The sequence below is a fragment of the Salvelinus sp. IW2-2015 genome, linkage group LG19 (assembly GCF_002910315.2).
Source record: "Salvelinus sp. IW2-2015 linkage group LG19, ASM291031v2, whole genome shotgun sequence".
NCBI classification, from domain to species: Eukaryota; Metazoa; Chordata; class Actinopteri; order Salmoniformes; family Salmonidae; genus Salvelinus; species Salvelinus sp. IW2-2015.
The window spans coordinates 35228384-35256227 of NC_036859.1; the positions used below are offsets into that span (position 1 = coordinate 35228384).

At 41.2% G+C, this 27844-nt stretch overlaps 2 protein-coding genes and 1 pseudogene across 3 annotated transcripts; all 3 read left to right on the forward strand.

Annotated features, from left to right (window-relative positions):
- Window positions 1–3844: 3844 nt before the first annotated feature.
- apoda.1 (apolipoprotein Da, duplicate 1) lies at window positions 3845–8243 on the forward strand. Of its 2 annotated transcripts, none has more exons than XM_024009600.1 (5): window positions 3845–3927; window positions 5473–5613; window positions 5894–6015; window positions 6379–6464; window positions 7619–8243. In XM_024009600.1, exons 2-5 carry the CDS (start codon window positions 5494–5496, stop codon window positions 7843–7845), a joined length of 555 nt encoding a protein of 184 aa, XP_023865368.1. In that variant the 5' UTR covers window positions 3845–3927; window positions 5473–5493; the 3' UTR covers window positions 7846–8243. The 2 variants fall into 2 exon arrangements, with proteins under 2 accessions (XP_023865368.1, XP_023865367.1); XM_024009599.2 differs by having other exon boundaries at window positions 3849–3927; window positions 5460–5613.
- Window positions 8244–8348: 105 nt separating this feature from the next.
- Window positions 8349–17531, forward strand: LOC111979218 (COP9 signalosome complex subunit 9). Its single transcript, XM_024009602.2, has 3 exons — window positions 8349–8678; window positions 13391–13463; window positions 17018–17531. Exons 1-3 carry the CDS (start codon window positions 8616–8618, stop codon window positions 17053–17055), a joined length of 174 nt encoding a protein of 57 aa, XP_023865370.1. The 5' UTR covers window positions 8349–8615; the 3' UTR covers window positions 17056–17531.
- A 2190-nt stretch (window positions 17532–19721) lies between these two features.
- On the forward strand, window positions 19722–27724 carry LOC111979216 (proline-rich protein 36-like; annotated as a pseudogene).
- Window positions 27725–27844: the final 120 nt, after the last annotated feature.

Consider the following 27844-nt stretch of genomic DNA (forward strand, 5'->3'; position numbering starts at 1 on the left):
GAACATCTCTGGAGAGACCTGAAAATAGCTGTGCAGCGATGCTCCCCATCCAACCTGACAGAGCTTGAGAGGATCTGCAGAGAAGAATGGGAGAAACTACCCAAATACAGGCGTGCCAAGCTTGTAGCATCATACCCAAGAAGACTCAAGGCTGTAATCGCTGCCAAAGGTGCTTCAACAAAGTTGAAGGGGCTGAGTCACTGGCTTACTGGTGCCATCCCTAGGAGGGGTGCGTCACTTGAGTGGGTTGAGTCACTGACGTGGTCTTCCTGTCTGGGTTGGCGCCCCCCCCCCCCCCTTGGGTTGTGCCGTGGCGGAGATCTTTGTGGCTTGTCTCAGGATGGTAAGTTGGTGGTTGAAGATATCCCTCTAGTGGTGTGGGGGCTGTGCTTTGGCAAAGTGGGTGGGGTTATATCCTGCCTGTTTGGCCCTGTCTGGGGGTATCTTCGGATGGGGCCACAGTGTCTCCTGACCCCTCCTGTCTCAGCCTCCAGTATTTATGCTGCAGTAGTTTGTGTCGGGGGGCTAGGGTCAGTCTGTTATATCTGGAGTATTTCTCCTGTCTTATCCGGTGTCCTGTGTGAATTTAAGTATGCTCTCTCTAATTCTCTCTTTCTCTCTTTCTTTCTTTCTCTCTCTCGGAGGACCTGAGCCCTAGGACCATGCCTCAGGACTACCTGGTATGATGACTCCTTGCTGTCCCCAGTCCACCTGGCTGTGCTGCTGCTCCAGTTTCAACTGTTCTGCCTGTGGCTATGGAACCCTGACCTGTTCACTGAACGTGCTACCTGTCCCAGACCTGCTGTTTTCAACTCTCTAGAGACAGCAGGAGCGGTAGAGATACTCTCAATGATTGGCTATGAAAAGCCAACTGACATTTACTCCTGAGGTGCTGACCTGTTGCACTCTCAACAACCACTGTGATTATTATTATTTGACCATGCTGGTCATTTATGAACATTTGAACATCTTGGCCATGTTCTGTTTATAATCTCCATCCAGCACAGCCAGAAGAGTACTGGCCACCCCTCATAGCCTGGTTCCTCTCTAGGTTTCTTCCTAGGTTTTGGCCTTTCTAGGGAGTTCTTCCTAGCCACCGTGCTTCTACACCTGCATTGCTTGCTGTTTGGGGTTTCAGGCTGCGTTTCTGTACAGCACTTTGAGATATCAGCTGATGTAAGAAGGGCTATATAAATACATTTGATTTGATTTTATACTGAGTAAAGGGTCTGAATACTTATGTAAATGTGATATTTCCATTATTTTTAATATTTTTTAATTTGCTAACATTTCTAAAAACCTGTTTTTGCTTTGTTATTGTGAGGTATTGTGTGTAGATTGATGAGGGAAAAAACGATTTAATCACTTTTAGAATAAGGATTAAATAAATATTTTTGGTTAAAAAAAAAATCTTGAACCTTTATTTAACTAGGCAAGTCAGTTAAAAACTAATTCTTAATTACAATGATGGCTTACCCGGCCAAACCCGGACGACGCTGGGCCAATTGTGCGCCGCCATATGGGACTCCCAATGACGGCCGGATGTGATACAGACACTAAGGCACAATGTCAAAGGTGCGGAGGAATAGCGGTTGTCAGGGTGTTATTGTTAAAGAGAATGTGTTCTCAATGACTTACCTGCTTAAACCCGTGAATGACATTGCATTATTTGCCATTTACGTAAACGGTAAGGACGTGACCCCTGGAGCCCATCAACAGGAGCTAGTGTCCCAGGATGGGGGTACCTCCCCCCCCCCCCCGAGTGTGTACACAGCTGTCTTACACACTGGGTTCTGCCACCCTTTAGGGTAGCACGTGACAGTCTAGTGGTTGTATAAGGATGTCAATCATAATTATGCAAGTTCTACATCCATGTAACTGACACCTGTTTCACATTACACGGTGGAGCTGTGTGATTACAGGTACAGTATAGGAACTTCATACTACATGTTGGTTGGGTTTGAGTTCAACTATTAGTCAATTAGTCAATTATTATCAGTAAAATTATCTGAATACTTGGGGTGTATTTATGTCTACTGTCTCAAAACAAATACTTTGTATGAAAAGTTTTTGGGGTTTAAAAAAAAATCACATAAATAAGAGACAATAAAATAAAGTATAACAAATATGACAAATTATGATTTCCCAGTACTTGCCAATTCTACTGATATGAATCAACATACATTTGACAGTAATTAGTTATGTTAGTTAAGGCCAGATGTTCCTCAGTTCACCATATGGTGAGGTATCCCTGTACTCCCTGTTCACTCATGACAGCACGGCCAGGCACGATTCCAACACCATCATTAAGTTTGCCGATGACACAACAGTATTAGTAGTAGTAGTAGTAGTATTGAAAGTAGTAGCTGTTGTTGTAGTAGTAGTAGTAGTAGTATTGGAAGTAGTAGTAGTATTAGTAGTAGAAGTAGTAGTAGTTTTGGAAGTAGTAGTAGTAGTAGTAGTAGTAGTAGTATTGGTGGTAGTAGTAGTAGTAACTGTTGTAGTAGTAGTAGTAGTATTGGTGGTAGTAGTAGTAGTAGTAACTGTTGTAGTAGTAGTAGTAGTAGTAGTGGAAGTAGTAACTGTTGTAGTAGTAGTAGTGGAAGTAGTAGTAGTAGAAGTAGTAGTAGTATTGGAAGTAGTAGCTGTTGTAGTAGTTTTGGAAGTAGGAGTAGTAGTAGTAGTATTGGAAGTAGTAGTAGTAGTAGTAGTAGTTTTGGAAGTAGTAGCTGTTGTAGTAATAGTATTGGAAGTAGTAGTGGTAGTAGTATTGGAAGTAGTATTAGTATTAGTAGTATAAGTAGAAGTAGTTTTGGAAGTAGTAGTAATAGTAATACTAGTAGTATTGGAAGTAGTAGTAGTAGAAGTAGTATTGGAAGTACTAGTAGTAGTGGAAGTAGTAACTGTTGTAGTAGTAGCAGTAGTAGTATTGGTAGTAGAAGTAGTAGTAGTAGTAGCATTGGAAGTAGTAGTAGTAGTAGTGGAAGTAGTAACTGTTGTAGTAGTAATAGTAGTAGTATTGGTGGTAGTAGTAGTAGTAGTAACTGTTGTTGTAGTAGTAGTAGTAGTAGTGGAAGTAGTAACTGTAGTAGTAGTAGTGGAAGTAGTAGTAGTAGTAATAGTAGTAGTAGTGGAAGTAGTAACTGTAGTAGTAGTAGTAGTAGTGGTAGTAGTAGTAGTAGTAGTAGTAGATTTGATTTGATTTGACTGTGTGGACTGAGCTTGTTAGAACAAATTGCTTAGTAAATACCTAGTAATGTCTGCACAGCTAAATAGAGTGCTACTCAAACATTTCCCAGTGAACCAACAACAACAACAACAACAAAAAGAACAGACAACACTTTCTTGTAAGTAAGAAATAAGAAATAAAGGTCCTGGATTCCCCCTCCAAGTGTGACATTAATATTTCACGACAATGTCCCAGAGAGTGCTGCCCATCCCAGTCCATCCTATTCCATCCCAGTCCATCCTATTCCATCTATTCCATCCCAGTCCATCTATTCAATCCTATTCCATCCCAGTCCATCTATTCCATCTATTCCATCCCAGTCCATCTATTCCATCCTATTCCATCCCATCTATTCCATCCTATTCCATCCTAGTCCATCTATTCCATCCTATTCCATCCCAGTCCATCTATTCCATCTATTCCATCCCAGTCCATCCTATACCATCTATTCCATCCCAGTCCATCTATTCCATCCTATTCCATCCTATTCCATCCCGCCAGATTGTTTTATAACATTTATCCTGGTATGTCCCCATGACTCCAGTTTGCTAATTGTTTACTTTATGTCAGAAATAAGCCCTGGAACAAAGACGTTCATTCATGACAGAGACTTCAGTGTGGCGTGACCCAGGAGAGAGAAGCTTCTCTTATAAATACACATCCTGAATTGACCAGATATCCTGACCAGAGAGACAGAGGTAAGATGTGCTTTTCGCTGTTGTATGGGATTTCATATAAAGATAAATGTTTCGAATGAATGAACGCTATCAATGTTCAAATTAGAAAACTTGTTTGGGAAGTTCAAATGAATGGTAGAATGTGGTTGGTATGATAGCAAGAGAAATAAAGTAGAGTTTGCTGAATCTCTTTGTCATCTGAGACGAAGAGACCAACAGCAGGGACTGGGAAATTAAACTAATCTGTCCTCTATATAGCTGTATAGTTACAAATAGCAGTGAACCTAAAATAACCCAATGATTGATGTGTGTTACATGGTTGTTGCTGAAACACATTTATATTGATCTTTCTTTTCTGTCTTGAAAATGTGACTAATTAGGAGAAAGTGTGAGTGACATTTGCCGGCCATTTTAAGACAGATATCAGAGATACTGTATGTTTTGCGTTTATAACAGATAGAGATATTATATGTTAATATTTTGCATTTGAGGAAATGATGGCCGATAAGTCATCTGTCCTCCTTTTCTCCATTTACTATTTTAATCGACAATGAAAAAAACACTGTCGAGATGGAATTTCCTGTGGTTTACTCTCTTTAACCATCTTTCTATTAGTAAAATGGACAACAACAACATCTAAGGCGAGTTTCACCAATTATGCCTATTCCTGGACTGACTTCTTGTCCCCAAAAATGTTCTATTATATTGACAAGATAGTCAAGTGACCGCTCTAACAATGGAAATACATGTCATCAAAGATGGAAGGCAGGTGGGAGGAGGCGAGATCAGGTGGGACCATTCTAGCCAATGAGAGGGCAGATAGACATGTGAACAAGAGGCCCTAGAGATACTGTAGATAAAGGATTCGTCTTTGTATCTGTGCCATTATAGATCTGTGACCGCATGGGAAGCACCATTGAGGCTATCGCCATTTTAAAATGTAGTTAATTTCCTTCTTCTTCATTGGCTGATTGCGCCAAATTCATAGGAATCTCCACCTAATTTACTATTTTGAAATGGTGGAAGTCCTCAACTCAAATTTCCATGCTAAAACTATATATCTCTATGGTAAAAGGCACAACTAAAAAAGTTGCCAAAAATCCAAGTGCGTCCACTTATATCAGTGCATTTGTAAACTCAGGAGGCCGCATCGGGGAGAACGGCTCATTATAATGTCTGGAATGGAGTAATGGAATGGTATCAAACACATGAAAACCATGTGCTTGATGTGTTGGATGCCATTCCAATGATTCCGTTCCAGCCCGTCCTCCCCATTTAAGGTGCCACCGGCTGCCTGTGATTTGTAACAACCTAACCATTACGAAACTTATTTTCGATCAAATAAGCCTCATGTGGCAAATTAGGATGACATTTTTTGTTGACCAAATTCTACACTCTCATTAACCTCCATACAAAAATTCCTCATTTCGGGGGCTTATTTTCGTGGACAGATTTTGGGCGGAGTAAACCTCTCGCTTCGCCTCTTCCTCTCTGTTGTCCCTCAGAAAATGTTATTTAAAAAAAAAAAAAAAGTTTTCTCTGTTGATTGATAGTAATTATTTTCAGGTGACGGCTGCCCCTGTGACCATGACTCCATTGTTTGCCCTCCTCTTGCCTCTCCTCCTCCTGCCCCTCGTCAGTGCCCAGGTTCCCCACTGGGGGCCTTGTCCGGAACCAGCCGTCCAGCCCGCCTTCAGCATGAAAAAGGTACTAACCCCCTGCCTGACCAATCGGCACAGATAATTGACCTACTGTACCTGCCAATCATGACTGGCCAGTCAATCAGAAAATGAAGAGACCATGACTAATGTAGTGTTTAGTGTTCATCTTGTAAGACTTAGTATGACATTCACTGTGATATGTTCATGATAATAATCATTTATTTAAATAACTTGTATAGCACTTTATCACAGAAAGAATCAACAAGCACAACAACATGTTAAGTTGGAGATTTTGAGCATTGGTGTTTATTTACCCATGGTTCTAGTTCGTGGGTAGATGGTTTGAAATCGCCAAACTGCCTGCCCAGTTTGAGAAGGGGAAGTGCATCGAGACCAACTTCTCCATGAAGGCTGATCAGACCATTAGAGTGGTCAGCTCTGAAATATTGTGAGTAGATTACGTACACCTAGGATTGAAAAATTCCGGTAATTTAAATTCTCCAGTTTTCCAAAAATCCTGGTTGGAAAATTCCGGATTTCCTGCTTATTTCCTAATAATTCTGGGAAAACCAGGCAATATTGGGAAAGTTACAGGAAATTTTCAACCCTAGATACACCTTTTGATTACATACACTTTTATCCTGAACAATGTTGTTCGCAAATTCAAAGTAGTGAGCCATGCAGTTTATTTCAGTTGTGACACATTTCATTTCAGTTGAAAATCAGATCCTTTCAGTTGCTGTACAGTTCTTTCTGTTGATATCCTTTGATATGAATCTCATGCTTTTGACCTTTTGGTAACCTTTGACAGAAAGGGAGAGCTAAGAACTATCGAGGGGACAGGAGTCACAGAGGACTTAAAGAACCCAGCCAAGTTAGGCATCAGCTACTCTTACGGTGAGTGTTATGATCAGCTGTTACACCATAACTACAGTAGAGCAAGGCAACCAGGATTGTGTTCAGTAGGGAGAAACTGCATTAAATAGGGAGGGACTGCCTGAACTTGTCCTACACCTCATCTAGGGCAGGAGTGCCACTGCCCAGCTCCAGTCCTCAAGAGCTCCAGTCTATTCTGGTTTAAGCCATCCCTTTTCTTCTTACAAGTGTAACCAGGGTCCTGTTCAGTAGGGAGAAAACCGTTTGAAATGGCATAAACCCTGGATTGCTGATGCTTTGTATTGGCCAATGAGAGGCTTTGAAGCCACCGTCCATCATATTAGCACTTCCCAGAAGGAACAAAGGAATAGGAATTCTACAGTATTTCAATAAAATGTTTCAAGGACAAAATTGAATGTATTTAAGTATTTTATTGGTTGCAGCGGGGAAAGTAACATTAGAACTTGCAAAAAATATATATACTTTAAGGAGCATGTTTTATATATTTTTATTTTCATGCTCACATAATATTATTAAAAAATATGCATTAAGGTGTAATAGAATAAAGGTGGCAAAAACAAATGTAGACATTAATAAATTACTTTTTTACAGCGGTGGGGGAGTTCCAAGATGGAGGCACGGTGGCTTCAAAACAGCGGCCCCTGTCTATCATCTAGTGTATATTAAATCATTAAATAAAACAGGGAGGTAGCTTCTACCTGAAATTGTCCAATGAGATTTAGTTTGTTTGTTTTCCGTTGCTAAATGTTTTTGCTACAGTGTGCCCTACTAAACATGTGTGTAGACTTCCCAGCTAACAAGTGGCATTCATTGGTCAACAAAAACGAGAAAGATGCTAGCCTTTAAGGACAAACTGAGCAGTAGAGATCACTCACCACAGAGTTCAAATGGTACGGGGTTGTTTTTTGAAAGTCAGGAGATGTCATGAGTTGGACCTGTTAGCCCATATAAACAGAATAATATAAAATAAGAACCGAAGGCCATCTCATCCCACTTTGTTGATCTTGACATCATTTGAGAGGGATAATGACATTTTCTGCAGTTTGAAGAAGTCATCACGACTGCAATCACGTTATAATCTGTGGAATAAACGTAATGTGATCCTGTGCGTCTTGCCTTCATGTGTTTGTTTCTCATCTCTGTGTCTCTAACAGTCCTGCCCTACTCTCCTTACTGGATCATCTCCACTGACTATGAGAACTCAGCGCTGATCTATTCCTGCACCGATGTCCTGCGTCTGTTCCACATGGACTTTGCCTGGATCCTGGGTCGCACACGCACCCTCCCCGCCGCCACCGTCGACAAAGCCAGGGAGATCTTCACAAGCAGCAACATTGATGTTAGTCGGATGGTTGCCAGCAGGCAGCAGGGCTGTGATTAGACCCTCTGGGAGATTCAATAGAATTGGATAGAGTAGAGTAATGTAGAGTAGAACTTTTCCCACAGGGACATTTGGTTTGCAACAACATAGTATGCAAAAGAGATGTTGATGGAAACAAGTTATATATTTTCCCTCATCTGTGTAATAATATGTTAGCTCTGGCAAACTTCAGTGACATTCTATTAATTATTCAGGGGAATCGTTAGAGGAAAACCATGTACAGTAATAGTTTGTCTGAGTTTTATGCTTTTCTGTCAAAAATAATTATATATTATACAATTACGTTATTTTAAATCCTATGACTGGAAATTAATTGTTGTGACCTAATTTAAAATGTTTGTCACAAGCTGAAAACATCAGTATTCTCATTAGAGGCAATAAAATTACAAGGAAATCAATATCATGTGAGCTTGATTGGACAGATTTATACTGCCACCTTGTGGCTACTGTAAAAAGAGAATGCATGATAAATGCACGAGTCTTAATATGTTAAAACTCCTAACATTGTTTTAATCCATCATATGGTCTCATTTAACATAGTCTTAAACTAAACACAATGTTGGCGTAAATGTACCTTAGGAGGCACTTGTATACCCGGAACCTTTATTCTGTTGCATGCGCGTTCCTTGTCTCCCCATCGGATATATTTTTATATGACACTGCATCAAAACCGGCGACGGCAGCTAGCTAGCGGCTAGTTTGCTAAACATTCAAGCGTTCAATTATTTAATTAATGTATGACAATTAAAGACCGATAAAACTCAACCGTTATGAAGCCAGCAGTCGACGAGATGTTCCCCGAAGGAGCTGGGCCATACGTGGATCTTGATGAGGTTTGCAAACATTTGTTACGCTTCAGAATTGTTAGTTAGCTATGTTAGCTAACGTTAACATGACCTGTTAGCGAGCTACTGTAACTAGTTAGATTTCCTCTGCATGAACTCACACTAGAAGTAACCAAGCTCTATTTGGTGGTTGTAGGAAATTTAAGTTAGCTTTAATTGAATTTAGCCAGCTCACCACTGTCGTCTTCGGTGTGGGTTTATCGGCGATAGGCATTCAACGTTATGCTGCATTACCACCAACTACTGTACTGGAGTGTGGGCCAGAGACAGGGAGAAACTAAATCCTATCTGCCACCCCGTTACTCTTAAAAAAAGATAATAAAATATTTGAGACTATATCTAATGACGTTCGACACAATATACTCTTTAAACTAATTTCCTGTATCCACTTATCCCTCTTACTAAATCTCAGCGGCTCTCTTTCCCTCTGATACTGCCCACACTGTAGCAAATTACCAAATCACCTTTTATTGGTCACATACACATGGTTATCTGATGTTGATGCGAGTGTAGCGAAATGCTTGTGTTTCTAGTTTCTGACAGTGCAGTAATATCTAACAATTTCACAACAACTACCTAATGCACACAAATCTAAAGGGGTGAATGAGAATATGTACATAAAAATATATGGATGACCGGGCGGCATAGGCAAGATGCAATAGATGCTGTAAAATACAGTATATACATATGAGATGAGTAATGTAAGATATGTAAACATTATTAAACTGACTAGTGATCCATTTATTAAAGTGGCCAATGGTTTCGAGCCTGTATGTAGGCAGCAGCCTCTCTGTGTTAGTGATAGCTGTTTAACAGTCTGATGGCCTTGAGATAGAAGCTGTTTTTCAGTCTCTCGGTTCCAGCTTTGATGTACCTGTACTGACCTCGCCTTCTGGATGGTAGCGGGGTGAACATGCAGTGGCTCAGGTGGTTCTTGTCCTTGATGATCTTTTTGGCCTTCTTGTGACATCGGGTGCTGTATGTGTCCTGGAGGGAAGGTAGTTTGCCCCCGGTGATGGGTTGTGCAGACCGCACCACCCTCTGGAGAGCCTTGCGGTTGTGTGCAGTACAGTTGCCGTACCAGGCGGTGATACAGCCCGACAGGATGCTCTCAATTGGGCATCTGTAAAAGTATGTGAGGGTTTTAGGTGACAAGCCAAATTGTTTCAGCCTCCTGAGGTTGAAGAGGCGCTGTTGTGCCTTCTTCACCACACTGTCTGTGTGGGTGGGACCATTTCAGTTTGTCCGTGATGTGTACGCCGAGGAACTTAACTTTCCACCTTCCCCACTGCTGTCCCATTCATGTGGATGGGTGCTCCCTCTGCTGTTTCCTGAAGTTGAGTGAGAGGTTGTTTTCCTGACACCACACTCCCAGGGCCCTCACCACCTCCCTGTAGGCTGTCTCATCGTTGTTGGTAATCAAGCCCACTACGGTTGTGTCATCTGCAAACTTGATGATTGAGTTGGAGGAGTGCATGGCCACACAGTCGTGGGTGAACAGGGACTACAGGAGAGGGCTGAGCACGCACCCTTGTTGAGGATCAGCGAAGTGGAGATGTTTCCTACTTTCACCACCTTGTGGTGGCCCGTCAAAGTCCAGGACCCAATTTCACAGGGTGGGGTTGAGACTCAGGGCCTCAAGCTTAATGATGAGCATGGAGGGTACTATGGGGTTGAATGCTGAACTGTTGTCAATTGACAGCATTCTTACATAGGTATTCCTCTTGTCCAGATGGTATAGGGCAGTATGCAAATTGAAGTGGGCCTAGGCTGGCAGGTAAGGTGGAGGTGATATGATCCTTGACTAGTCTCTCAAAGCACTTCATGATGACAAAAGTGAGTGCTCCTGGGTGGGTGATAGTCATTTACAGTTGAAGTCAGAAGTTTACATACACCTTAGCCAAATACATTTAAACTCAGTTTTTCACAATTCCTGACATTTAATCCTAGTAAAAGTTCCCTGTCTTAGGTCAGTTAGGATCACCACTTTTTATTTTAAGAATGTGAAATGTCAGAATAATAGTAGAGTGATTTATTTCAGCTTTTATTTCTTTCATCACATTCCCAGTGGGTCAGAAGTTTACATACACTCAATAGTTTTTGGTAGCATTGCCTTTAAATTGTTTAACTTGGGTCAAACGTTTCGGGTAGCCTTCCACAAGCTTCCCACAATTCCTTCTGACAGAGCTGATGTAACTGAGTCAGGTTTGTAGGCCTCCTCGGTCGCACATGCTTTTTCAATTCTATCACTCATCTATCACTCCAGTGTTAATTAGCTAAATTGTAATTACTTCGCTACTATGGCCTATTTATTGCCTTACCACCTCACGCCATTTGCACACACTGTATATAGACCTTTTCTTTCTATTCTGTTATTGACTGTAGGCTTGTTTATTCTATGTGTAACTCTGTGTTGTTGTTTGTGTCGCACTGCTTTGCTTTATCTTGGCCAGGTTGCAGTTTGAAATGAGAACTTGTTCTCAACTGGCCTACCTGGTTAAATAAAGGTAATAAAAAAAGTCAAATCCTTGACTTTGTTGCTCTAAGCCATTGTGCCACAACTTTGGAAGTATGCTTGGGGTCATTGTTCATTTGGAAGACCCATTTGCGACCAAGCTTTACCTTCCTGACTGATGTCTTGAGATGTTGCTTCAATATATCCAAATAATTGTTCTTCCTCATGATGCCATATTCTTGTGAAGTGCACCAGTCCCTCCTGCAGCAAAGCACCCCCACAACATGATGCTGCCACCCTCGTGCTTCATGGTTGGGATGGTGTTCTTCGGCTTGTAAGCCTCCCCCTTTTTCCTCCAAACATAATGATGGTCATTATGGCCAAACAGTTCTATTTTTGTTTCATCAGACCAGAGGACATTATTCCAAAAAGTACGATCTTTGTCCCCATGTGCAGTTGCAAACCGTAGTCTGGCTTTTTTATGGGCAAGTCGGTTAGGACATCTACTTTTCATGACACACGAATGTTTACAAACAGATTATTTCACTTATAATTCACTGTATCACAATTCCAGTGGGTCAGAAGTTTACATACACTAAGTTGACAGTGCCTTTAAACAGCTTGGAAAATCCAGAAAATGATGTCATGGCTTTAGAAGCTTCTGATAGGCTAATTGACATAATTTGAGTCAATTGGAGGTGTACCTGTGGATGTATTTCAAGGCCGACCTTCAGACTCAGAGCCTCTTTGCATTGACATCATGGGAAAATCTAAAGACCCAATCCAAGACCTCAGAAAATCTCCAAGTCTTCATCCTTGGGAGAAATGTCTAAACGCCTGAAGGTACCACGTTCATCTGTAAAAACAATAGTACGCAAGTATAAACACCATGGGACCACGCAGCCATCATACCACTCAGGAAGGAGAACGCGTTTGTCTCCTAGAGATGACGTACTTTGGTGTGAAAATTGCAAATCAATCCCACAACAGCAAAGGACATTGCGAAGATGCTGGAGGAAACAGTACAAAAGTATCTATATCCACAGTAAAACGAGTCTATATCGACATAACTGAAAGGCCCTCATCAAGTAAGAAGCCACTGCTCAAAAAAAAAAAAAAAAAAGCATTACGAGCAGCTAATTTTATAGACACAAGATGCAACACCGCAGACCAATCCAGCCCGCTCATTATCTCAGCCAATCATGGCTAGTGGGAAGGTTGCTGACTTTCTCTGTGGCTAAACCAACTAGGCTCGTAATTTAACAATTTTATTTATATTTACAGATGGCATATACGTTTGATATTATTAAGGTGCATGAAAGTTCACATGTTCCAGAAGGCATTTCTGCCAAAAAACACATTTTGATAAAAATAAAGAAATTACGTTCAAAAGGCTCTCCTGTGAAGTCAAGACTTGCCACATACGCCTAGTTTCCTGAATCGGGTCACATTTGGACATTATTAAACTTGAAAAGCTGTTGAATGGCAAGTTGAATTAGCTGCTTCCTGAGCTTAAAGGAGAATCGCCATATTCAACATCTCCTTTGTAAACCCAGATTCAGCTCACCACTATCTTTGAGCACTGCTGTCTTGTCTTTAGTTGCAGCTGGATTAACTAACGTTAGCTGTTGAAGTCATACGTTGTCCATTGGCACAGGGAAACCCCCAGGAACACACACATAGCTACAGATTATACACCAGATAATGGGAACTAGACACAGAGGTATCCATTACTGTGTGTCCTGTTACGGTAGAGGCTAGGTACTGTTTGGTGTAGCAAACCTTAACTTGGCGATTTATTTTCTAGATTCGGCCAAACGTATCTTCTTCTAAAATGTCAGTGTCCAGTTGCAAGGGGTTTGTTTTGAATTTAGAAAACACTCTGTTATTAAATAAAAATATCTTGCTCCATGAAGTAGTCCAACAATGTGTACGCCGCCATCTTGTCTATTTCTAATCTTCTCTCATTGATCGAGACGGGTGAGCGTCATCATGACATGCAGCACTTTGGGGTGAACAGCCGCCTGTCTCAATCAATGAGAGAAGATTTGAAAGTATCGTTACATTAAGGTTGGTCATTTTTTTTGTGCTACTCAAAACGGTACCTATCAGCCAGCTGGAACGAGAGTAATGATCTTACTAGGCGATATTTGAATAGCTAATAGCAGCAACCCTCAGAGATGCCCGTCTCTTTAACTGTGTGCTCGTTGAGTTCACCTCCATCACCTGCTTTCTATCCTAACAGGCCGGGGGGAGTACAGGACTGCTCATGGACCTGGCCACCAATGAGAAGGCAGTTCATGCAGACTTTTTCAATGGTAAGATTTAAGAACACCTGTTAGGGTGAAATGATAACTCTACATCTCCCATAGTAAATATGGAACTATCTATCCTGACAGAGGTGCTGCTTCATTGTTGTGAATATTGGTCAGGGCCATGTCCGCCTTGCATCCTATATACCAGGGTTTCTCAAGCGTTGGTTTTTGCCCTAGCGCTATTCAGCTGATTCAAATAACCAACTCATCATCAAACTTGGATGATTTGAAACAGCTGTATAGTGCTAGGGCAAAAAAAACTAAATGTGCACCCGTGGGGTGCCCCAGGACCAAGTTTGGGAAACCCTGCTATATGCTACCACTCTTTTTGAAGACACTCATTATTCATAAAGGTACGACCATGCCCAGGACACAAAGCTGGTTGCAATGACGTCATTCTGACATATTTTGTGACGTCATGGTCAGGTTGTGTACTGATAATACAAGTATATTTTCTAGATGTCTCTTTAGTGATCTGAAAAAGGTGTCTTTTTTTTTACTGACAAGATAACAAACTAAATATGAAGTTCGAGAAAGGAATCACGGCTAATTGACTAGATAACCAAAATGTCTTTCCTAGACACATTGATGTTGTCCTTGTAAAACATTTTTTTTAAATGGTTGTAAGATGGTAATATGACGTCTCAACAAGCAGAAATTGACATTGACGTCCCATGCGAAATGTAGTATCCTTGGATAGACATAATCTGACCAGAATAGTCAGATTAATTTGTAATGTTGTAGTGTGGTTAACTTTGCAATGTTGTTGACTCAAAATAAATAATAGCAATGATAACTTTTGTGCTTTTCAAACATTAAGAGTCAAACTACTTAAACATCACTGAACAGTATCAAATATATGCATCATTTTGATATTGTAGTGATCTGTTTGCGAACGGTAGCGGCGTATAATGTATTGAGGCCCTTGCGGGTCTCGATACCGGCTCTCCCAGCCCGTAGGCAGACCAGCTAACCACTGCTTCAATCAGGGTTAATCCTTCAGTTGCATACGTAGAGATGGTTTGTTACAATATCAATCCTGAAACTCCTATCATGTTAACACTCACAGCATCGATCCAACTGTAATGTAACCACATTGACTTGGTAGGGCATTGGAACTTTGAATGTGTTGAGGCTGTTGCCTTTAACCAGAGCAGCTGACCTGTATTCCATATGAGCCGAGTCGTCAGGGCAGATTGAATCCATTAGTGCATGCCTTCCTCCAACAGCTCACCTCCTCCATTCTGTTTCTTCAGAACTCTGTTGGCTTCTGGAGCAGCAGGAAGTAGCTTTTACTGGCCTCAAACCATCACTCCTGTTTTTTTATTTTACAAAGTTAGTTTTATAATGTAGTGTGATCCCTGTCTTGAGGCAAAATAACATCAAACATGACTTCTTCTCACCATATGTCTATAAAATCCGCGATGTGGAGAATGCGGACGCAATCCAGACATTAAAACAGAACAACAATATTCAAAAATGTATTGAAATTGATAGGGAATCAACTAAAATATATTGAAAAAATATATATTTGCCCAAGTGTGTCATAATGAACAGAATGCACAAGTATTTTGTATTTCCTGCAACTTTCTGAAGAGGCAACGATAATGCCCCTGTCTGTGCGGTGTGTGCGTATACCACTGTTTTGAAAACAGCCTTCAGGGCCCATTTTTTTTCTAAATTAATCTGGATTTCGCCTATCGGGTAGGATTAAAATGCACAGAAATATAATGAATAGAACAGACAAACCATTGTTCTATTCATTCTATTTCTATATGTTTAATCCTATCTGATAGATGAAATCTAGATAGAAACTAGTCCCTGGTAGATGGAAAGGCTTTCACAAAATCCTTCTGAATTAAATTTTAACTGCATAGTAGCCTATGCTTACCTGGCTTACCTGGCAGAATGATATTTTCATTAATCCAACTCTATCATTACATGTGTGCTTTGTGAAACAGCTAAACAACATACTCTTGCTATGTACATACTGGAATTAAAGGGTAACTGTATTGTTTGAGAGATAGGCACACCTGGTTAAAATGGTATGCACGTGTTCAGTGCGTGATATTGGAGATATGTATCTGATTGGATGCGCATAGTTTTATTGGCAGGCCTCATTGGTTGTTAGCCAATGTATTCAATTATGTTTCCTTTGAGCGGGAGCAGCTTGGAACCGGCTATGTAGTATCCACTGTCACATTGGAAATAAACCTATTCTTCCCAGACCTAAAAAAAATAGTCTCCTGGTGTGTTTTAAGAATTGTTGTGGACTTAGAACATCCACATTTTTAGTTTTTCTATTAAATGTTTTTAATTTTGTAAAACAGATGATAATACAAAAAATATGGAAACCTGGAAAAACAAAAGTAAGTAATGGAGTCTGATTCACTAGCCTACCTAGACCTCCTCTGCTGGAACATTCAGGGCTGTTATGCAAGACGTTTGTTTATAGGAGACAGAATGTATTATGTATTTATTTCCTCTTTGTTGCAATAGACTGTGTCTAGTTGAAGAGGCTTCCCTCAAACTTAAAGTGGATTGTTTGAATAAATACATTTTTATTTTTGTGTGTATTTTTATTAGTTTAGAGTATTGTTTTCCTAATCAAAAGTCTTTCCTGGAATACCCCCAGCCAGTCCACATCTTTGATCTATTCCAGAACTAGCAGTAGCTGATTTAACTAATGAGGGGCTTTTGAATCAGCTGGCTGGGGGTGCTCAAGGAGAGCTCTGTGAATCACTGGGTTAAAGGTTGATTTAGAAAAACATTATTGCATTCGTTTAGACAGTACTGTAGAATACAGCATTTGTGTATACAGTAGGCTGCATATCAGACCTGGATTTAAATAGTATTTGTTTTATTTACACTCTTAATCTGTGCTTGATCTTGCATGGCACAATGAAACCAATCAAAGAGTCTCACAAGTGCAAAACCCACCCATCTGGCACTCCAGGCAGGCTCAATCAAATGGCCAAAGTTTCTTTAAAGATGTAAAATACTAGGCTAATTGAGCCCAGGTCTGGTACATTAAGTGGCTACACGTTTCCCAATTGAGTTCAAAGGAGATGCACAAATAGAGCTCCACAGTGTCTTGAAATGTGGCTCCTAAAAGAAAAAGATATGTCCCTTAAACATGCCTCCCTATTTATTTTATGTAACCTTTATTTAACTAGGCAAGTCAGTTAAGAACAAATTCTTATTTAAAATGTTCACGGGCAGAACGACAGAGTTGTACCTTTTCAACTTGAGGATTTGATCTGTACGCTCTAACCACTAGGCTACCTGCTGCCCCCCTATAAACATGTAACATATGAGATAGGTACTTGTGTCTATTTTAACAGCCCGTCTTAGAGTGCAGGTAATGTGCACGTGGTTGGTTTGGTAAAGTCTTTCATTTGGCTTAAAGTATTGTTTTCCTGTTGTCTGTCTTTTCATTGATAGTATTGCCAAAGTATGGTTTTTGAACAGCTTTTAGGGGATTGACTTCCATAGACAATGACTTGTGAAGATCACAGATTATTCTAAATTCATGCATCTGGTTTTTTTCTTCACAGATTTTGAAGACCTTTTTGATGACGATGATGTCCAGTGAGGAAGATTATGGGTTTGTTTTTGGAGGGGGACTTTAAAAAAAAAAATATATATATATAAGGTGATTGAATGAAAGACTGGATGATTTTTCTGGGACTACATGGAAAACTGGCTATTTAAACTCTAATGACATACAATTTACATTCAGCCAAATAGCTAGTTCTAGGTTGTAACAAAATCATCACTGCTGCCACCAGATGTTGCACCAAAAAATATGTTGGAATGTTCCAATTTATGAGTTGCTATCATGCTAACGTAGCTTCAACATACTTCCAAGCTGGATTGTAGGTTTGTCTCTCTCTCTCTCTCCCCTCTTCTCTCTGAGAACACCTGTTCCTCAGGCATGTGGAGCATAATTATATACGGGATGATCCCAGAGCCTCCGATGCAGTCAGATTGCAGATGGCAGATGATGAATGGGGCGCCGCAAAGATTCGCTTAAATTATTTGTAATGACAAATAAAAGCCTGACAATAATGATAGTTCCTAGGTTTTATATATGGGCACAGTGAGGCTTGATGGATATAGTGTTTTAGAATAATATCCTGTTTTCATTTGGTCTCCATTGGTTACATAAATGTTAAGGAGAACGATGAGAAAATGCATATATCACTTGTCCATGCATTTGGTTATAGCAAAGACATCAAAACTATGAAATAACACATATGGAATCATGTAGTAACCAAAAAAGTGTTAAACAAATCAAAATATATTTGAGATATATATGATGACAGCTTTTGCACACTTGGCATTCTCTCAACAAAATGTTAATTGTACTCCACAAAGAATTACATGAATAATCTGTATTTTCTAAAGTTAACAACTGAAGCACAAAGTTTTTGTCTGTTTAATGTCGATATGGAGAGGTGTTGATTTATTGGTGTGATCCAATTCCACCAAACATTGTAATAGGCTATGCTATGATTAATTGCTCAGGACACATTTTGATGTTCCAAATCCAAAATTTAAATAATTCCTGGCCTTTAGAATTAACACTTTCCATGTCAACAAATAATATTTATTTTTAATTAAGTGTGGATGACGAGGGATCTAGTTAGGAGGGTGCTACGTCACGGAACATTTAGATAGAACTCTGTTCTGTGGAACAGATTTGATTGTGATGGTGAATAAATAATGATATCAGCTCTATTCACTCCCATAGCTGTGGGATGTAGGGGTGCTGAGGGATCTGCAGCACCCCCTGAGGTGGATATTTTTTGTGCACTGGGACTTTACAAAAATAGTTTCAGTACCCACACCACTAAACATCTTTCCGCGGCCATGTTTATCTTGTTTCAGAATGTTTCACCTCGTTGACTGTTGGTGGCGTGTAGTTTGTCAAACGAACACGCAAGAGAACACATGAAAAACTGCTTACATGAAAGTGGTGGTAGGGCCTCATCATTTTTACAGCAAGGGTCTGTTTTTTTTCTTAGTCCACAAGTGTTAAGAAACTGCTTTATGGGCTTTTCACACAAATTTCCCTTGCCATAATGTTTCCATGAGTATAACAACTTTGACATTAACAGTATGGTTACTATTAACTTAAGAGTTGTTTTCAAGGCAACTGGTTCATTGACCTATAGAATGCCTCCATGCATGGAAGACTGAGGAGGTAATGTCTACACATTGCACGTGGTCCATTTGATGATCCATACATTCTATACTACATATTATTCAAATGTGGCATAGCCCTTTTCCCACCTTCCATGTAGCATGACGTTTGCTTATGAATGGTTTATGAAGCATCTACGAAGGCCTTATGAAGGGGCCATAAAGCTTTCCAAGTTGATTCCAACAGAACCAGCTCAGTGCCACTGGTCCCGGTTGGCATGTTTCCAGGTGTCAGTCAGAGCTCAGTTGGAAGTGTGCTCATAAAGGTCTCTGCTTGGACAACAGTCGCTCTCTTCAGTTGTGTTTCCAGGAAAGATGGTGTAAAGAAGTTAAGATAGTGTAACGGTCAGTATTATTCAGCATTCTTGAGACATCCCTTACCTTAACCTTAATCCTAACCTTAACCATTATAAATTTCAACTTCAATGGGGTAGGGACGTCCCAACGATTCTGGATAGCACGGACCATAGTTTAACTGTAGGACCTTTTTTTTGGGTTATTTTAAATCTGTATAATTCTGTTCCTGTCTGTTAATGTTCTGTATTATGTCATGATTTGTGTGGACCACCAGGAAGAGTAGCTGCTGCTGTAGCAACAGCTGATGGGGATTCTAATAAAATACAAGAGGAATGTGTTATGAGATATATGACTAGCTATTGACTAGGGCTGTCTCTATGAACCTGCTGGAGACACTGCACATTTAGTAGTAGAAGGTAGGCTGTATCTATGGCTGAGTGAGGGATCTTTACATTATATTATACTACACTAGATGTTCTGTGAGAAACAACACAGAGACAAGTTGACTGTTTTATGGTTTTACTGAGTGAATCATGCTGCCTGAATCAGCTCCAAGATCCATAATAATGGCTGTTCTATCCAGAGACAATGATTGTTGTCTTGATTGATATTTGTAGCCATCTTAAACCCAAATAAGTTACATCAAAATGGTATCCTGTTAATCAGGTATTTATCTACCCAGGGGTCTTGCTGTTCAGTTGGGGTAATTACAGGCCCCCTATTGGTCCATCAGCTGGCTGTACAGGAGCCAATACCGGAGCTTGTAACAGCATGCTCCAGCCATACGACATGCCTTTTGTTTTTTAATGATCAAGAAGCTCCTTAAAAATGTTGCCCTGCGCTCCTCTCCCATACAAGGGGGCAGAAAGGTAGGGTGCACACACAGCTCGGTGAGCTATACCCCCCCACCCCCAAACCAATCAACCCAGAGAGCCACTGGCTTCTTCAGCATCTCAGGAAGACAGAGCTTCACTTGAACAACAGGTAAGTCATGGATTATAATGTGTTACAGTGGTGTGCTTATAAATAATCAGAATAATGTATTACATTTGTAAAGCGCTTTTCATTATACAAGAATGAGCTCAAAATACATAAATGTGTCATGTTTGCTAGATGTATAATGTTCGCTAATGTGACTTTTTATATACAGTTCATGTATATTGTTTATATAACCATGGCTAAAGCTGGGTTTATTTAGTACCAAACTCTTTGTATGGTAGGAAAGCTAGTGTCAGTCAGTTACTACATGCAAGAGTTTATTTCAGAATCTACAATGATTCAGTTGTTGGTTTGGGAGCAAAGCTGGCAATGGATTTTCATTATAACAGATGGGAGTTTTATTCTGTTAAGTCAATCCCTCCATCAGTGGTAAAGCCAATAGAAGAATACATAATTCCAGTAAATTACATTTTAATGCCTTTTCAAGACTTTGCATCAGGAAAACTGTATAGTCTAGTCCGAGCAAGATAAGCAGGCTACATGATATTGTTTTGCAGAAAGTTTAAATCTTTTTTGTTGAGAAGTTACTAGCCTTTGGTGCTTCAGTGCATTGCTCCAAGGTCAGCTGTTGTCAACCTTGATAGAAGAAACAAATTAGACTGATTATCCATATACAGGACAATGACTTGGGCCTGTATAAACAATTGTTTACTGCAAAGGTTATGAATTTACATGACCATACACAAGCAGACATTTTGTGAGCTAGATGAGCCGATCACTATTGGAAACGTATAAATGCTTATAGACTACATGTTTATAAATGTTAACAAATATAAATTTATTATTGGTATGTACTCTACTTATACATAGTTATTTAATGCTTATACATAAACGTGTATAAAGTCTCACCCATTTTAGCCTGTTCAGGAATAAATCTCACCCTCTCTTACCTGTTCCTCCCCAAAAATACTCAATATTCCCAATTTCACCCTCAGCAGACAGACAAAGCTGAAAATGGCACGGGCAGGAAGACTAACGTTTTCCCTGATCTACACTGGAATCCTCCTAGTGTTATCACCAGGTGAGTGACTGCCGTGCTTCAGCACTTTCTACAAGACATGACTGACTGATTTACTGACTGGCACTTTATATCAGTCGCTTTACTGTAGCCCAGTGCTTAATTTGTAAAGCGGGAGGTGCCGGAACAAAAAGTGAGCAAGAGGGGGGTGACCTGAGGCATGAGGAAAAAAATGTCACTTTTATAATAAAGCATTGCATTCATATCACATTTGCGTAGTGGCATAGAGCAGTAGATAGAGGCACTTGCAGAAGTTGCACACATGGGAAACATTTTTGGGACTTTTATAAACGCATTTCATTTTACATAACTTTGGTATAATCTTTTTTTTTTTATGCTGCGTTCAAAACAACTAGGAACTCGGAGCTGGGAATTCTCCAGCTTCCGACTTCAGTGCGTTCAAGACAACAGGGAATTCTGTAAAAAAAAAAAGGAATGTAATGTAACTCGGAATTCCAAGTGGGGAACTCTGGCCTCTTTCTAGCGCTCAGACTTTTCAACCTGTAGATCACTGACGACATGATTCAACCACATTTTTTCAGAGTTCCAAGTTGTCATGAAAGCATCATAATACCGCACAATGATCGAAATAGCAGGCTACTTTGAGAATGGTTTTGGCATTCTCTCTCTCTCTCGCTCTCGTTTTACTTTGTAAAACAATATTTGGAAGATGATAAAATATTTTGGAAAGCAAATGGCTCCTGCTGAAAAGAGAAGACTATAATCTGTCAGCTGTAGGCTATCAACGTGTTTTCCCGCAATTGTAGAAATATTTTGAAAGGCCATTTTTGTCTACATGCTATTCGTTCACTGACAGATTTGTTGTGTGTTTCCGACTGTATGCTATGCCTTGTTTTTGGGCTACACTCCACAGCGTGGCTATTTTTAATAAGCTATTCATCCTCTGTGGCAAATTTATAGGCTTTCTCATGGTGTAGTAGGCTTTTCTGAATTATTTAATTTCTTTCTGAACAGACAGCAGGAACTCTATAACTTTGGCAAAAAGGGGTGTGGTAGGAAGGGGTGTGGTATATGGCCAATATACCACGGCTAAGGAATGTTCTTATGCACGACGCAAGGTGGAGTACCTGGATACAGCCTTTAGCTGTGGTATATTGGTCATATACCACAAACACCCGAGGTGCTTTATTGCTATTATAAACAGGTTACCAACGTAATTAGAGCAGTAAAAATAAATGTTTTGTCATACCCGTGGAATATGGTCTGATATACCACGGCTGTCAGCCAATCAGCATTCAGGGCTCGAACCACCCAGTTTATAAAAGGCAATACATTATAAAGTGCAACGCTGGAGAGATGAGAGCTACAGGCTCATGTCTATCAGAGCAGCGAAAGTTAAACAGCCACCACTAACATTTAGTGGCCGCTGCCAACATACTGACTCAACTCCAGCCACTTTAATAATGGGAATTGATGGAAATTATGTAAAAATGTATCACTAGCCACTTTAAACAATGCCACTTTACATATAATGTTTACATACCCTACATTACTTCATCTCATATGTATATGTATATACTGTACTGTATATCATCCACTGCATCTTGACATCTTTATGTAATACATGTATCACTAGCCACTTTAAACATATGCCACTTTATGTTTACATACCCTACATTACTCATCTCATATGTATAGAACTGTACACTATACCATCTACTGCATCTTGCCTATGCCGTTCTGTACCGTCACTCATTCATATATCTTTATAGTACATATTCTTTTATCCCTTTACACTTGTGTGTATAAGGTAGTAGTTGTGGAATTGTTAGGTTAGATTACTTGTTGGTTATTACTGCATTGTCGGAACTAGAAGCACAAGCATTTCGCTACACTCGCATTAACATCTGCTAACCATGTGTATGTGACATAAAATTTGATTTGATTTGAAAGGGAGAAGAATCCATAGAAAGTGAATTTCATTCAAGTTCTGTGATAGATATAGGGAGGGGGGCAGCAGAATAATTAACGAAAAGGCAACTCAAATTAACTTTATTCGAATTTTTACATTGCAAAAACTGCCAATTATTTTCCAGGCAACTAAAGGTACCGGATCCAGTCAAATAAGTTCCAGAACGAAACAGTCCAAAACGGAGAGGTGACAGGATCCGGCAAAAATTAAAGCACTGCTGTAGCCCAATAGATTGCTTTATAATCAGTCACTTTACGTTAGCCCAAAAGCATTATACAGTGGGGCAAAAAAGTATTTAGTCAGCCACCAATTGTGCAAGTTCTCCCACTTAAAAAGATGAGAGAGGCCTGTAATTTTCATCATAGGTACACTTCAACTATGACAGACAAAATGAGGGGGGAAAAATCCAGAAAATCACATTGTAGGATTTTTTATGAATTTATTTGCAAATTATGGTGGAAATAAGTATTTGGTCAATAACAAAACAAAAGTTATCTCAATACTTGGTTATATACCCTTTGTTGGCAATGACAGAGGTCAAACGTTTTCTGTAAGTCTTCACAAGGTTTTCACACACTGTTGCTGGTATTTTGGCCCATTCCTCCATGCAGATCTCCTCTAGAGCAGTGATGTTTTGGGGCTGTTGCTGGGCAACACGGACTTTCAACTCCCTCCAAAGGTTTTCTATGGGTTGAGATCTGGAGACTGGCTAGGCCACTCCAGGACCCTTGAAATGCTTCTTACGAAGCCACTGATAACAAGTTCAAACAGGTGCCATTAATACAAGGTAACGAGTGGAGGACAGAGGAGCCTCTTAAAGAAGAAGTTACAGGTCTGTGAGAGCCAGAAATCTTGCTTGTTTGTAGATGACCAAATACTCATTTTCCACATTAATTTGCAAATAAATTCATTAAAAATCCTACAATGTGATTTTCTGGATTTTTTTTCTTCTCATTTTGTCTGTCATAGTTGAAGTGTACCTATGATGAAAATTACAGGCCTCTCATCTTTTTAAGTGGGAGAACTTGCACAATTGATGGCTGACTAAATACTTTTTTGCCCCACTGTACATACCACTAATGGATGTTAGTACATAATAATTTATCTACAATGCCACTAAAATGATGAGCTGTTACTTACTACACTCTACATCAAACCAATGCTTGTACGGTAGATGATCACTTGTCAGCCATAGGGGAATACAGCCTAAAGTGTACACCACCATATAAAAATACATGAATCTCTGATGCCTTGGAGCTGAATCTCTGATGCCTTGGAGCTGAATCTCTGATGCCTTGGAGCTGAATCTCTGATGCCCTGGAGCTGAATCTCTGATGCTTTGGAGCTGAATCTCTGATGCTTTGGAGCTGAATTTCTGATGCCTTGGAGCTGAATCTCTGATGCCTTGGAGCTGAATCTCTGATGCCCTGGAGCTGAATCTCTGATGCCATTGTAGCTGAACTCTAGTCTCATTAGTCAAGGTAAGGCATCGTAGACGTCTCACCATAACATAACCAGTTGACGAGGCGTTTTCCCTTCTGCCATAAACCTCTGAAGGAAAAACCCTGGTGCTTCTAACGTACAGAACATCAAATTCCGCCCCCTCCCTCCCCCCAAAACATCTTACTTTATAGTGGGGGTTTAATTGGGTGGAGGGGGGTGGGGTCTTCTGGGCTCTCTTTGTAGTTTTATGGTTTCCACTGACTTCCAGGTGGTGTATCTGTACAGTATGTGTATGTTTAAAGGATGTGTATGTTAATGTTCAGGATGCTGCCTGGGCTGTTCCTCTAAGTGCCGGCTCCTGCCATGTGCTCCCAGGGACCGATTAGCAGAGCCACACAACATCTGGTTCTCGTCGACTCATGTCCCTACCGTTGTTTTACAGAGTTTCTGGGGGCCGGCCCGGTGAGGCAGAATGTGGAGGAGGAGGGTGAGTGAGGGGGACTGGTTTGAATGAGACAACAAGGGGAACATGGATATTAGCATGTACAGGACCAGTCAAGCTGTTTGAGAGAATGCCAAGACTGTGAAAAGGGCGGCTACTTTGAAGAATCTAAAATATAACCATTTTTGGGTTGCTACATGATTACATATGTGTTATTTCATAGTTTTGATGTCTTCACTATTATTCTACAATGTAAAAAATAGTACAAATAAAGAAAAACCCTTGAATGAGTATGTGTGTCCAAACTGTGGTACTGTGTACTGGACAGTATGTTATACTAAAAGATTTACAGACATAAACAGTTAACTCACTTACTGTGTGATACCATTATACATACACCCTTACAGTACACACACAAACAGCCATATAGTGGTGTACTCACACATACTCATGTACAGGTGTTGATGTTTATATTTAATCTAATATGGCTCTTTTTGAGTCCACATTCTCTTCTTAATATATGCTGTCTTTCTCTCTATTGTATCAGCATCGTCAGTATCCAGGGATGTCCGCAGCAAGAGGAGTCTTCCTGTTCACATGCCCGTCCTCCAGCGGCTCCCTGACTTCTGGGGGTGGTACAGATTCTTCATGGATACTGGTAACCAGGAAGGAGTGAGTGTCAAACAATCCACAGACGTTGTTTTGAGTGAACGTACTTTTGGTTTGATAGCTACCAGTTTATCTTAATCCATATACTTCAGTTTATTCACTTGTAGATAACTGGTACTTTGTACTGCGCCTCTCCACCACCCCCAGTAGCCCTTGACAGTCTAGATTGAGCCTGGCACAATGGAACCAATGGTATAGTTGGGAAAAGTGAAAATTTGACCCATCTGGCTTTCAGGCAGGCTCAATCGAATGTGCAAAGTATTTGAAAGAAAACATACAGTTTGAACCCATGTCTGGATCTGATGGGAGTCTGTCTCTTCCCTCACTTAAAGGTCGAGGATCTGGACAAGATGTACATGATCTACCTGCAGAACAAGCACCGCTCCGAGGAGCGTCCCACCTTCAACCACTACCTCACCCACCTCAGTGCTATCTACAAGACCTGCGCCGAATCCGACGACCCAGAGTGCATCGCCGAGTCCACCAGCAAGCCCAAGGCCAAGGTGTTGATGCCCTCGCCCATTAAGACCGCCACAGTCGGAATGTGCAACCCTTATATCGACCCCTACTGCCTCTTCCCCATGGCCCCTAAGATGGCTGCCCCAAAGCCTCCTCTGARTCCAGCCCCGGCTCCGGTCAAAGCTGCCCCAGTGCCTGTCCTGACCCCCTTCCTGCCGTACCCTCTGAAGACCTCTACAGGGTTCTACTACGCCCCAGTCCTGGAACCCTTCCTCACCGCTGAGCAGGAGACAGAGCTGCTACGTATCTGTAACCCTGACGACAACGACTGTCTGCAGTACCACCTGCGTGCCGCCTACGGCTACAGGCCCGCTACTGGACCCGCCCCGTCCTATGCTGCCCTGGGCTGCGATCCCACCAAGGTCCCCTACTGCCAGCCCCAGCTGGTGAAGAAGGCCCCCTCCGGCTTCTTCCACCTGTACCCCACCTGCGACCCGGCCACCGACCCCCTGTGCATGGCTAGCGTAGCGACCCCTCCTCCCGCTCCCCTGGAGACCCCCAAGGAGCAMCACTGCAACCCCCTATTTGACAAGGGCTGCAACCCCCTCACCGCCACCAAGCTGGCGGGCCTCACCAAGCCCGTCCTGGAGTACACGCCAAAAGACGTACCGGCACCAGCCCCCGCCCCTCTGGCATGTGACCCGCGCTACGACCCATACTGCCTGCTTGGTGCCGCCGCCGCCCTCCATAAGGCCCCCCCAACGCTGCCCCAGTTCCAGATCCGCTCTCGCATGGGCGTCCCCGGGAAGACCAAGGAGGGCCATGACTGTTACATGCACTACGACAAGGACTGCACTCCTGTGGAGGCCAGCGACGAACCCAAGACCCCCGCCGTACCCCAGTGCCACCCCTARGACTTCACCTGCAACGGCATGTCCGCCCCCGCTACCCTCACCGCCGAGGCCAACAAGCCCAAGAGCGGCGTGATKTTGCCCGATCCCGACTGCGACCCCGAATACGACTACAACTGCCGCCTTCGTCGCGCCGAGGACTCCCCCGCTGCGATGGAATCAGCGGCCAAGGAGCCCAAGGAGAAGCCGGTGCAGCAGAAGGCCGGGCCCGGGTACGCTGTCCCACAGTTCGAAGACTTCCTGAGGAGTTACATGGCCATGGGCCAGTACAGGAAGAAGTACATTTAAAAAAACACACGTCACACAAATGTCAACTAGACGCTAGATTGCTAGAACTGGAAGGAAGTGAGACAAGGTAATGTTTTACACACACACTCTCATGGTCCTCCCAAGGTGCTAAAATATCTCCCATGGTCAAATACTGCTAAAGCAGGACGGCTAGTGTCTTATCAACAGGAAGTTCCAGACCTGCAATAGTTAATCAGATTTGCTCAATTACAGTGCCTGAAGGTATATAATTTTACTGGCTGTGATATACTGGCTGTGATATCCTGACTGTGGGAAACCCAACATTAGTCCCTCTAGGTTTTATGGTCCTGTGAAAGTTGCGCATTTAATACTACGTTTGTCTGTAGGAAAACATGTCTGTATTGTGTTTGTAGAATAGGGGTAGCGTTTATACTTGAAGACGGTCTAATCTAAGTTTGTGTCAGTATGTTGGTATGTTTTCTGTGGTTGTACATTGTCCATTTCCAGTGTTTTGTGAACAGTCTCTCCTGAGTGTATTTAATGTTGTTTTCATAGCTTTTCTAAAACCTGTCAACCTCAAACCCTCTGGTTAGTTTTTTAAATTTTAGTTCCAAATAAAAAAAAAATGAAACAAGCTCCCATTTTCTTATGGAAACATTKATTAATACCCTAACTACACAACAACAACCAATATATCACAGTGGTTCTGATAATGTGTGAAAACACAGTAAAAAGCCATTGCTGTCTGAAATGTAT